A 13,348-nucleotide genomic window follows, 5' to 3' on the forward strand; every position below is an offset into this window, starting at 1 on the left:
ATGTCTGTAAAACATAATTTAAGTTTGAACACAGGAACATTTTGTGATATAGCATTAGATCCTGTTGGGATCAAATAAAAATGTGTTTAGTATTTGTACATATGTGTGGTGTAATTCAATTCTTCTAAGAAATAATCATTTAAAAAAAAAAAGAAACAAAAAAAAATTGCCTTTTTAACAGTATCCTGATATATCATGATATATTGCATCGTCATTCTAGTATTGTGATTTGTATCGTATTGCCAGATTCTTGCCAATACACAGCCCTATTCATTCATATTCATATTCACATTCATTCATTCTTATTCATTCATTCTTATTCATATTCAGAAAATGCACAAGGATAGTTTTACCTGCAGCTGGTTTTGGCTTCACCGCTGAGTAAACAGTACACTCCTCTCCTGGTTTCTGTTTTTTGGCTCCTTGAAATGATCAAACAGGTTAAAACCGTGCATTTAGTTGATATAGATGAATGTTTGATTTGACAGCAGTTCTGGTTACAGTTAAGGACTCACCCTTCATGTTTTTAAGTTCAATTGAAGAATATGTGACATCTGAAGGTCCCCCTGAAATACATACATTTTTATTTTTAATAGATGTTCCGTGTTCCAGCAATAATGAACATTTTAAAGTATGATACTCTGTACCGCTCCCAGAGTCTCCGTTGTCTTTGATGGAGTCGTACAGAAAAGCATCAGCTGCAGAAAAGTGAAAAGCACAGGTGAAAACCTCATGAGCTGCATGTCATTACATACAGACAAATGTTAAATGCTTTTTTCTAAGCTGTTTTAACATTGGTTTGGTGAATTATTCTGTAAAACATGTGAAAAGCATCAAGAACTGATTTGGAATACTTATAAAAGTGTGTTAAACCATTGATTATTAGTGAAAATATATGGTAAGAGGAGTTTTTTGAACGCTTAAGGACCTATAACAATTTTTGTGGCGACTTCTGAATTATTTTGTCTCTACATTTAACCTTTCTTATGTCACGTATCACTACATAGCATAATATTATCCACTGTATTTTGCATTTTTCACTGAAAATCAGGTTTTTTCCTATATTTAATTGACTAACTGTGGTGATTTCCATAAGAACTCTTAAAATTATTTACAGGGTTCCTACAGGTTTCTACAAGTTAAATCTAAGACTTTTTAAGACCTTTTTGAAACTACATAGAACAGAAGTTAATGCCTATTTTATGGCAGTACTGCTCAAAATTCTTGACTCCTAGAATTTAGGAAAATGTTTTTATTTACTCCAGTGCCTTGATTCCCACCGTTCTGAGTCATTTCTCACTGGTGGCTGCAAAGTTATTGATAACTGGTTCCTAATTTCAGCATAAATTGTCGGGTTGAAACGGGTGGAACTGAGTCGACTGACATTACTTTATTTCCAGTTTGGACATTTAACAGACACATTTAAACACAACACAGCCAACAAGTTTATGGCAACATGACTTAAGACCTACCATATCAAATTTAATACCTTTTAAAGACTTTTTTAGGTATTAAACGCAGATTTGTAAATTCAAGACTTTTTAAGACCTCGCCAGAACGCTGTATATCAGAACAGAAAACTGAAGAAAAAGTGACTTTTTCAGCAAAATATATCACTAACTGAACATTAATCATTTCATTCATGAATAAATGCTGTAGAAGATGACAGTGTTTCCATGTTCACTGCGGAGCCTCTGAACGTCCAAAAAAGACTCATTTGATGCAGTAGAAAAGCTGAGAAACTGCATTTTACCTGAATTATTTAAATGTACTGAGAGGATTAGTGGTTCAAAAGTGAATAAACATTTTTACAAGATACTTTTTTTTTTTTTTTGCCATGGGCTGTTTAGTTCTTTAAACCTGTAAAGTCTGAACCATTAAATCACTGACAGAAAATTTCATTTCTTTGAAACTGGAGCCTTTACTTGTCCTTCTGAACAACCAAAACATTCTTTTTTCATATATCAATTTCCATGTATGACTTTCAATTTTGTATCATATTTGATACATCGGGTGTCAATGCTCAAACATTAGTGTTTTTGAACAAATAAAAACATAACACAACACAAACTTGTCTAAAAATTGGTAATTCCTTTTCAAAATTGGCAAAGTTCTGCCTCCTTCCTCGTTAACCCATAAAGACCGAAACCACCCTCTGATCTAAAATGTTTAATACCTGTTGATTCACTAATCCTATCAATCCAAGTAAATAATTGGTGTAAAATACAGTTTGTCATCTTTTCATGGTCATCAGATATGACCCATTTGGACGTTCAGAGGCTCCATAGTGAACACAGAAACACAGTCATCTTCTACAATATTGATTCATCAGTAAAACCCATGGAGTTGGATCAATGACAGTGGATGGACACACTGGATTTATATTCATTTAATGATAGATTTTACTGAAAAAAGTCACTTTTTCTTCTGTTTTTTTTGTTTTTGTTTTGATACAATCACTTTTCATCTTACTCTGAGCTTTTATGAACACCTACATGATCAGTTGATTAAACATGAAAAAACAGATGATTCTCACTGAAAAAAAGCAAAATTCAGAGAATCTTAATGTAATAAACTCAGGATAGGTTAAATAGAGAGAAAAATTCATTTGGGAACTGACACAAAAGTCTCACTGGGTCCTTATGGGTTAATGACAGTCTTGTAGTGTCACTGGAAAGGCCTCTGGTGAACAAATTCCTCCCCCCTGGTGGATTATCTGTGTGTTGCATGTATCTAATTGTATACATCAGGTTTTTCAATAAAAAAAAAAAAAATCCCACTGATCATACAGAAGGCTTCAAAACTCATGTATCAAATATGATACGTTTGGCATTATAGGGTTAAGGGTTAAAAATAAGCAGCATAGAACCTGAAATGTTGGAGTAAAATAATTAAATGTTCTGACCATGAAGAGGAGAAGGGCTAGGGTCATGTTGAGCCTCAGTCTGGTTCATCATGTGGTCTGCAGCAGAGCTCTGACTGCTTTTTGGAGAGTGAGGACACCTAAACCATCTGAAAATACAGTCAGGTTAAGAGAGTACTCATATTATACTGTATTACTGACATGGAAAAGATGGAGGAGGAGAATTCCTTACTGACCTGATACAGTATGAATCTGTGGAAAAGACACTCTGTTACTACCACAGGATCATATTAAGAACACACATTTAACATAAAGGTGTTTAAGTGTGATTAATAGAATATGATAAGGAAAAGCTTTCACTGTTTAACTTACTGTAGCGACACAACAGGAACAGAAGGATTATCAATAAAATTCCACAAATTGGTCCAATGACAAACCACACAGGAAAGGGAGGGCTTTCAACCACGGACCCAGCTGTAATAAATCATCTTTGTTAATATTAATATCAATCATACGACAGACTTTCAAACTGATTTTCCAGAGAAACCCGTAGAAATAAGTGGTGTCAGGTACAACAAACCCCGCCCCTCACATGTATTGTAGCTTATTTTGGCATCGATCCAGCTGATGTCATCATGTCTATGCATGTGGTGAGGTCAGAATATCAATAGCCTCTATATATGTGCCAAGTTTGAAGTAAATTGAAATAAATTGATGTTTTTATAGACATTTGAAATTTTGCCCATTATAAGTAAATGGGAGAAAAATAAAGATATTAAAAATTCATAAAAATTTGAAATTTGACCTACTTTTCCCAAAATGTAATCACATCTATTCTGGGTCACTGGCAATTTATCAACCCAATTTGGTATGGATTCAACCAGTAGTTTTGCTGCTACAGACATCTGAAATTTCAGCCATAGGTGAATGCAAAAAAAACCCAGTTTGGTATGAATTCAACCAATAGTTTTTGTTGCTAGAGTGTTAAACAAACAAACAAACAAACAAATAAACCAACACAAAAACAATATCCCTTGCCTCCCCTTCGAGGGTGGAGTAAGAAATAAAGCCATGCAAATAAATCTCCCATTGCTAAAGCAGACTTATCTACTTTTAACTGCTTAATTTAATTATCTGATTTTTAGGTTTCTTTAATTAAATCTCTAATTTCAGTTCTACATCATAAACTATCAACTGAATCCAATCCTACTCATGATGTTTGTTGTTTTATTTCAGGCTTTACTTTAGAAAATTGTAGAAAGACAGGAAAAAAAATATTAAGTTTAAACTTACATTTTACAGACACCCAGCTCTCTGGTGACATCCAAACCTGTACTCTTCGGCTCAGTACCTCTTTTCTTTCACACTGATAAAAACCTTCATCTGACTTAGACACTGCAGAGATATTGAGTTGTCCACTGGTTCCATTCTGGATTAGTTTTCCATTTTTGTAGAAACTGACATCAGACAGAATACCGTCTGTCCTCCGTCTACAGCTGAGAGTCAGAGGTTGTCCTTCAGTCACAGGATGCACAGGGCTCTCTAAGATAATATCATCTGTGGAACAGTCAGATACAGTGTAAGTGTAACACAAATAAAACCAACACTGAATGTTGCAAGGACTCTTTGGCCACTTCTGACCCTCACAATTCCCTACGACCATGCACTGACCCCGAAAGACTAAAAAAATGCAGGTCAACATTGGCATCCATATTTGACATGTCAACCTCAATTTGATCTTGAAATTGAAGGTCTAGGTTGATGGCCAATGAACTCGTCCAAGAGTTTCCCAAATTGCACCTAAATGATGGCGGTGACACTGTTGGACACCACAGGGTACGACAATACCACAGGGGGGGATGGCTGAGGGGTAAAAACCAGACAATTTCATCCTCTGAACCGCCTTATCCTAGAGAGGGTCGTGGGGGTGCCGCCTATCCCAGCAATCACTGGGCAAAGGCAGGGTTCACCCTGGATATGTCGCCAGTTCATCACAGAGCTGACATATAGAGATGAACAACCAACACTCTTACAATTTAGAAGAACCCATTAACCTATTATTGCATGTCGTTGGATGGTGGGGGGAAGCCAGAGTACCAGGAGAGAACCCACACAAACTCCAAACAGAACAGTCCACCCTTGTTGGTTGGTGTTGGAATCGAATCCAAAACCTTCTTGCTGAGAGGCAACAGTGCTAACCACTGCACCACCGTGTTGCCCGACTGGACAATTTACCGTATATGACTACATATGACGTTTAGAGGCTTTAACAGTTTCATTAATCTACTGCAACCTGCAGAGTACTTCACTGTAATGATTGTCAGAAAAATCTAATTACAAATCACTGATAATAGTAAAGAAAATACTTAATATTAAGGTTTTATTAATAAAAAATGGGGTGTTTTCAGATTTTAAAACAAAGAATACGAATATGTTTGTGAGAAAGTGTGTTATATGGTACCCATTTATTAAACTTTACTATATTCCGAGTGGTGGCATTGACTGTTAAATGGGTTCTATGTAGTATTTCTGTTTTCTATGAAAAAAGGTGATGACACGCACATCCAACTGTTAAAAGGTGTGCAGGATCCCAAAAAAAGTGGATAAAAAAATAAGATAAGGTCTCACTAATTGTCACATGTCACATGACAGGTAATGCAAATTATCTCAAATTATCTCAATTTTAAGTAACTTGATCACTGTATTTGTATGAATTTACATGAACGTAAAGTAACTTGATCATTGTATTTATATTAATTTAAAGAAACTTAATTATTGCATGAATTAATAAGAATTTAAAGACACTTACGTCTATTTAAAAGTTACTGTTAACGTGAGATAATTTGCATTACCTCTCATGTGATTGTAATTAGTATCCTATATAACCAGTTGTGTGTCATGACCTGTCCCATGTCTGATGAAGGACCGATGCCTTAAACATCACTATTGTGGTGAATAAATATCTTGCAGCTGCAGTTAAAGAAAATGGACATAATAGGAAAACGGAATGAAAATGTACCATGAGTAGAGATGTTAACTGCGTTGCTAAACTCTCCTGATCCAGACTCACACCAGAACACTGCACGATTGTACACTGTCCAGTAGATGATGCACGGAGATGTATCAGTCCTCCAGCTGTAATAATTACAATTTGAGGAACAGTTCTCATAGAACCGTTTCACTCTCCATTTATCAGAGTTGGTCTCACAGCTCAGTGAGATAGACTCAGAGGTGAAATGTTGACTTCTGTTGGGACTCACTCTGAGAGACACTGATGAGTCCATATCTGAAAAAACAAGACATAATCACACACACTAAGAACACTGAAGCTACAGTTACATCCTTTGTCTAATGTTTAGCCTGAGTATTATCTGTGAAAAGAGGGTAAAATACTGATAAAAATACAAAGTTAAAGTGAACATGTACTGATCATGCTTACAGTATTAATTGTGCTTTGTGTTTTTCTTAAAAGCAAGAGATTTACGTAAAAAAAAAAAAAATCACTTTAAATGCACCACACTGGACCTTTTAATTACATGAATTATGCATGTGGGTGGAACCTATGGGGGCAGAGGTACGTGATGTACCATTGTTGATTCTGGTTGATCAGCTCGAGTAAATAAGCAGCAGTCAGTGAGTGAGATTGAGTGGAAAACACATGTGCCTCAAAAAGTCATTTCTCTTTTCTTTCTAGCCTAAGTTTTAAACCCTTAGAATATGAACTCTTGTCTGTCTTTGTTTGTCCTGTTGGTTTCCTGCTCGCTGACATTTTCTTGGCGTGCCGGTTAAATTTACCTCATGCATCAAGCCTGTCCTTTAAGATAAAGGGGTTTACTCATTACATCTTGAGAAGTGTGGAAAGAAAAAGGAAAGGAAATGAATGCTGGGATTTAATTTATCATCCAACAAGTGGGAAATCAAAAGCAATACTGTGACTAAAACTAAACTAAAACTGCCCAAAGCTGATTTTTGCTCATGTCTGACTCACACCATGACAGTGTGAACAGTACAAATTTCATGGAATGTGAGCTTTTCAGTTCTGAAATGGGTCACTGCCATAGGTCGTCTCAGTCTGAACTGTTGAAATTTATACAACTACATAAACATTCACTACAGTGGTTGAAAAAACAGCTCTTTCTCTTCACCCTCATCTTCATTATCATCCACTGACACATTCATACTAATGAGACCTGGTATCTGAAACAATAATCAAACTCACCTCCACACCAGGTAAACTTAGGTCGACTGTACTCAGAGTAAAACTGTGGATCTCCTCTTCCAGCTCTACACACATAACCTGTGGTGTTTTTTTGTCCATGGATGGTGAAAACCTCCTGTTCAGTCCCTTCACTGCTGTCAGGTAACAGCTCATACCTGTACGGTTCATCTGATAACTGAGGAACAGCCTTATACCAATAAAACCTCCATCCTGCAGATGGAGGTTTAACATGACACTTCAGAGTTACTGAGGCTCCAGGACTCAGCCATGATGGAGACACAGTGAGGACAGAACTGGGTTTACCTGTGAGAGGAATGAACACATCAGTGACACTCCATCTGATAGGATGCATGAACTATTGGATTATTGTGTTTACTGAATATATTTTAATTGTTTATTACTAATGTGTGCTGAATCTTACCAACTGATACCGTCAGTGTGACTTTGTCGCTCCAGTTTGTTGAATGATCCTGTGACTGTTTCATTTTTCCTCTGCAGCTGTAGTCTCCAGTAAGGCGTGAATGAGCTTTAGTTATTCTGATTTCAGATTCTGTTTCAGACAGGGCTGAGTCAGATTTTCTCCATTCATACTCCCACTCTGTGTCTCCTCTGTGGATTTCACATCTGAGGGTGATCTTCTCTCCTGTGTATATCTCAGACCAGTTTGGATCCAGAGTCACAATGGTCCCATTTGAGACTAAAAATACACAACAGTTACCAATAAGAATACACACACTTTTACCCTTTATCGGGCAAGTGACTATTTTTGGTTATTTTTGTATACATTACAAGATAGTGACACAAACAGTTACAGTGAGGACAGTGAGTCAACAATCTCACGTCCAATGTGGTCTACAGGGTCTGTAAGGTCCACCTCTGCATGAACATTGGGTGTACCTGCTTTGTTAGGTACCATGAAGTAATGGTACTAATGTAAAGAATGATGTTCAAAGGGAGAATGTGGATGTGGACAGGGGTCTGGATCAGCACTGATGTTGGTCTAATGTTCTAAAATACATGTTCCTTTTCTTGTATTTTTTATATTTACTTCTTGTTATTTTTATTTTTTTTTGCCTCTTATGGGTAAGGAACCAAGTAATTTTGATTTTCTACATAACAATAAAAAAAATGTGAAAATTTTCACAAAAGTAATAAAGTGTTGTTATGTCCTCCAATAACACACTAAGGTTGAAATGTTCAATTTCAGAGGATTTCTGAGAGTGCCCTATAAAGGGTTAAATGAACAAACACACATTCACTTTTAACTAGTTGCTTATTAATGTATTAGTCATTATAAAACTCTAAATGCCTCTTTTCTGTGAGACCATACTCTACAACTAGGATGCCATTAGCTAATGGTTTCTCAACTATAAGCTCCTAATTATTTCCTGCAGATAGCAAAGGTACATGAATTATACTAACATCAAGGCTGGCGGTAGGCATGGGCAGGGGTGGGCTCAGCCCACCCAAATGTCTGTCTTGCCCACCCAATCGGAAGTTAAGGGAAAACGTTTATCCAAAAGAAAAATATAACAGACTACATTAATATTATTGGGTCTGATTTGCGATTGGGTGGGCAGCCTACAGCCCGCCCTATTCCGTCAGTGATTGGTTGTCATCGTTTTGCATTTCCTAAGCGCTTCATTCGCTCAAACAGCAGCTCACTGTCTGTCATCCATTTCTGAGCTGCAGGGAAACAAACGACCCTCCTTGGTCACTGCTGCACCTGTCGGGGTTTCTGTTTAATACCGCAATTCTCTCTATCGGAATTTCACTGTAGCAGATTTTTTGATGTGCTCTCGGGCTGAGCACCATGTCTGTGCTCCTGCAGAGCAGCTGGCTCTGTGCGCACACACTGACTAAAACATAAACACACACAATAGACAACACAAGACCAGTAAAACACACACACACGATCTCTCAATCGTCACCCAATGAAGGGACAAAAACTGAGTGAGGGGAGAACGATCTCTGTCACTAAATTATATTAATTATTAGAGCCTGACCGATATGGGATTTTTGAAGCTGATACCGATACTGATATTGGGGGCTAAAAAAAAGCCGATATCCAATATAGTGGCCGATATCCGATATTGGCCAATAACCGATATATTGGCCAATATATGAAATAAGAACACTGTTTTACATGGGATATAATAATCTTATATTAGATAATTGTGGACAGGTGGATTAACAGTTGCATAAATCTTTGTTTATCTCACACAGATAATTTACACAACTTTCAAATGCAAACTATGCAATCAAAAAAATAATTACAGCAAAAAATATGACTGACCACACAATTATGTTTTCACTCACAAATTTGGATGTGTCTGCCTCATGGCACTACAACTCCCATGTGGACTAAGGACTAAACTGAGCATGTGCAGAGTGAATTAGGTGAGTCCTAAGTTGTTCCTGATTGGAGCAATAGCAAGAGTTACAACTGACCCGTGTTACAACTGTCCCCGGTCTCCCCTACACTATTAATACCCAGGCGTGAAATTGTGAGGTAGACAGGAAGCGCATGGACATGGGTGTGTGTGTGGAGGTGAATACTTCATAAGACAGGGGGGGTCTGTGATTTTCGGAGGGGTGGGGGGGTGGGGGGTGCTTTAGTGGTCTATTCTCGTCAGAGCACACGGTAGCAGTCCGTGATTTTCACCAGTGGGGGGAGGTCAGGTCGGGGGGGGGGGGGGGGGGGGCAGCTCTGTGATAATGTGATTGTGTGTGTGGGGGTGATAGCGTCATTGTCCGAGCAGGAGTGAAAGTCAAACTAACTCGCTTTAGTGTTTCTCTAACTCTCTGGGCAGCACACACACAGGAGCAGCGAGCAACAGAATCTCTGCGCAGCAAAAAAATTAATACATCGGCTACATATTGGCTGATGTTGATTAATCGGCGAAACGCTATAATCGGCCCAGTAAATCGGCCGGCCGATTAATCGGTTGGGCTCTATTAATTATCATAATAATTTTGTCTTGTTGGTTTATATGTATATAGTTGTACTGACATTTGAGTTTAAAGTTCAGGGTTTTAGATGGAAAAAGAAAGATTTGTTGTTTTCTTTGTGCTTTCTATGAGCCTTGTACATTAGCATAAGAAATAATTATTATTCCATAAGAGCAAGTCCTGAATATTGTGTGCAGATAACTCTGAATTAAAGGTAGGGTAGATGTTTTACGGAGCATTTCTTACTATATTGCTTAAAATCCCCTTCACATCTCATTTGCAACCAATTAATTAAATGCTCTAACACAAAAATTAAAAAAAATGTAGTCACCTGTGGAATGCACAGGACTGAAAAAAACTCCACCCAATCTTTTTAACTGACCCATCAAAATGATTGAATGGTGATATGTCTATCAAACTCAACTGCCATTTGTCCCTCCCCCCTCAGTGAGTATAATCCAGTACACTGGAGGTGTGGCTTCGGGGGGGGTCTGAAGAAAGGGGTTTGGACTTTTGAGTTGTGTTTTTTTTCTAAATGTAGCTGGCTCAAACCATTTTTCCTGGATCCCCTACCCTACCTTTAACTCTGTTAAACTCAGTCTTGTTGCCTCCTGTTGCTGTGATATCAGATCATGTTGCATTGTGGCAGCTGCCATGTATGTTAATAAACAATGAATTAATGACTAATATGTGCACCTTGATGTTATCACAATGTAACATGAGAAAATGATTAATACCATCAATTACAATGTCTCCTTAAAACCATTAAGAACACACAAAACATGTCCATATTGTATTGACAGACTCACCGATGGTGCTGATACTGACTGTGTTGCTGTTGTATGTGTAGTAAACTGGGTTTCCTCGGCCTCCTCTGCACCGGTAGCTTCCACCCACTGAGACACTTATTTGTGGATTATCAGAAAAGTCTTGTGTGGTGTGGGGTTTATATAAGGTGTTGTCTTTGTACCAGTAGTATTTCCATCCAGATGATGACCTCACAGAGCAGGTCAGGGTCACACTGCTGCCTTGTTGAATGGATGTTGTGTCAGAGGTCAGGTGGGCCTGTGGTTTTGGTACTGTTCAGTTTGTGAAAACAGAAATTACTCATTTATAACCAGTCACAATAAGTAAGTAAGTAAGTAAGTAAAGCTTTATTTATATAGCACTTTTTAAAATAACATGTTTCAAGGTGCTTCACATAAAGGAGAGATAACTGTGTTCATACACAGTGAAAGGAGGACTTTATATTCATATTTATAAATATTATTACATTATTTTAAGTCAGACTTACATGATGGATTCAGAGACATGGAGTTGCTCCATTCTGTTTCCATATTCTTATCCTCTTTGTGTTTACCCTTACAGTAGTACTGTCTACTGGTGTAAAAATTAACTCTGATGGTCAGATATTCACTTTGTTCCTGAGGTAGTTCTGGGCCTGATGTTGACCATTCATAAACCCACTCAGTGTCCCCTCCATCTGTGATCTCACATCTGAGAGTGACCGTCTCTGAATGAAATATCTCAGACCAGCTGGATTTCAGCGTCACTACAGGTATGTTTGTCACTGTTGAACAAATGAAAAAAACAAACAAAAAAGAATAAATAAAACATCACATTTAATCATTGTTAAATTTACTCCACATGAACCCACACACAGTGTGTTTCATTGTCATTTATATTTAATATCAGACTTTTATTTTTACCAACTGAGTTGCTGTAGTCGCTGTAGTAAACTGGATCTCCTCTGCCTCCTCTGCACTGATAGGTTCCTCCAGGTGAGACAGTTATGTGTGGATGATCAGAAAAAAGTTGTGGGTTCTGGGGTTTATACAGGCTCTTGTCTTTGTACCAGTAGTATTTCCATCCAGATGATGACCTCACAGAGCAGGTCAGGGTCACACTCTCCTGGTTAAAGGATGTTGTGGACCTGCTCAGTTGGGTCTTTGGTCTGTCTGTTTATACAAAAGAAAATATGACCAACGTTAGGAAAACTTGGCTGCAAGTCTCAAATATTTGAAGAGTCATGAGATTATGTGATTTCCATGATTAACACAAACACTGAGCTGTGTACTGGGTGAATAGATTGACATGTTTTGTACAGACTGAGGCCTTTCTTTACAGAGTTTATATGTTTTCTCTCAGGGTACTCTGGCTCCCCACCAAAGATATGGACATTAAACGGGTTAATTGGTCTCTGAATTATCTGTCAATAATATCATATTAGACTGACTTGTGTAATAAAGGGTAGGGTGGTTAAACTGGGTGATTTGTTAAATGGAAAGAGAAATGCAATTACATGTTTTGTTCTGGTTCTCTGCGGTGGCTGACAGGAGCAAACATGTTTCATACACAGAAATGACTTGCATATTAAAGAACAGACTGCATATAAGAAAACAAATGGTAGAGGAAAACGCTGCAAATACAGAAAAGCACTGCAACTAATGAAACTGTAAGAAAAGAGTGGTGCAGAAACTAAAACAAATGCAAGAAGAAAACGCTGCATATCCACTCACACAACAGAAGTGCTCCAGGCCTCCAGGGGCAGAGCTGAGTTTAAACCAAAGACGCAGACAATGGTGAAAATACGCACCTTTACGTCTCGGTGCTCAAACATCACTTCAATCCTTCCACCATAAACTGTTCTTCTCCCTGAAACCACTTTACACTTATTCTTTCATTGTGTGCATTCTTCTAACTTTTGGTCTAAAATTGAAAACATTATTGTATCTAAATATAATGAAAGTATAGTTATAACATCTCAAAATGTACTTATATATTTTGAACGACATGCGTAATCTTGAATTTATAGTTAATCTGATAATTTTATTGGGTAAATTCCACATACACAGAAGTAAATATGCCAAAACACTCCCAAACTTTAAATTCTTTATGATCCACTCACTAGAATTTGTCTTTAACAAAAAAAAGCACAAAACCCCTGATAATTTATAAACAACTCTTCAAAATGGACTGAATTGACTCTGCTGGATTTTTTTTTCTCTATATCTTTAATATATTAATCTTTTTTTTTTTTTTTCTTTTAGTGTCTATAAGCATTGTGCTAATTTATCTGTTTGGACGATTTTTCTTTTTGACATTTTGATATTTGTTTTGTATGCATGTATAGCTTCAATTAAGATTTAGTTCAAAATAGATAGATTAAAAATAAACTGTTCTTCTCGGCGTTGTCTGCTCCTCGGGTGTAAACTCAGCGCTGCTCATGGAGGCCTGGAGGACTTCTGTTGTGTGAGTAAATATGCAGCGTTTTCTTCTTGCATTTGTTTTAGTTTCTGCAGCTCTCTTTTCTT

The 13,348-nt window shown here is 37.4% G+C and overlaps 1 protein-coding gene across 1 annotated transcript in view; it reads right to left on the bottom strand.

Annotated features, from left to right (window-relative positions):
- LOC115438981 (uncharacterized) overlaps nucleotides 1-13,348 on the bottom strand; it is a 238,205-nt gene that overhangs the window by 26,942 nt on the left and 197,915 nt on the right. Inside the window, exons 13-25 of the mRNA XM_030162877.1 lie at nucleotides 11,744-11,992; nucleotides 11,329-11,604; nucleotides 10,844-11,113; nucleotides 7,504-7,779; nucleotides 7,083-7,385; nucleotides 5,883-6,149; nucleotides 4,157-4,420; nucleotides 3,236-3,337; nucleotides 3,100-3,115; nucleotides 2,906-3,012; nucleotides 648-698; nucleotides 516-566; nucleotides 354-422 (exon numbers count right to left, since the gene is read on the bottom strand). Of these exons, the coding sequence (XP_030018737.1) occupies nucleotides 354-422; nucleotides 516-566; nucleotides 648-698; nucleotides 2,906-3,012; nucleotides 3,100-3,115; nucleotides 3,236-3,337; nucleotides 4,157-4,420; nucleotides 5,883-6,149; nucleotides 7,083-7,385; nucleotides 7,504-7,779; nucleotides 10,844-11,113; nucleotides 11,329-11,604; nucleotides 11,744-11,992 (2,301 nt within the window). The remainder of the gene's footprint in view (nucleotides 1-353; nucleotides 423-515; nucleotides 567-647; nucleotides 699-2,905; nucleotides 3,013-3,099; nucleotides 3,116-3,235; nucleotides 3,338-4,156; nucleotides 4,421-5,882; nucleotides 6,150-7,082; nucleotides 7,386-7,503; nucleotides 7,780-10,843; nucleotides 11,114-11,328; nucleotides 11,605-11,743; nucleotides 11,993-13,348) is intronic.

This window comes from Sphaeramia orbicularis, chromosome 18 (genome assembly GCF_902148855.1).
Source record: "Sphaeramia orbicularis chromosome 18, fSphaOr1.1, whole genome shotgun sequence".
Classification (NCBI taxonomy): domain Eukaryota; kingdom Metazoa; phylum Chordata; class Actinopteri; order Kurtiformes; family Apogonidae; genus Sphaeramia; species Sphaeramia orbicularis.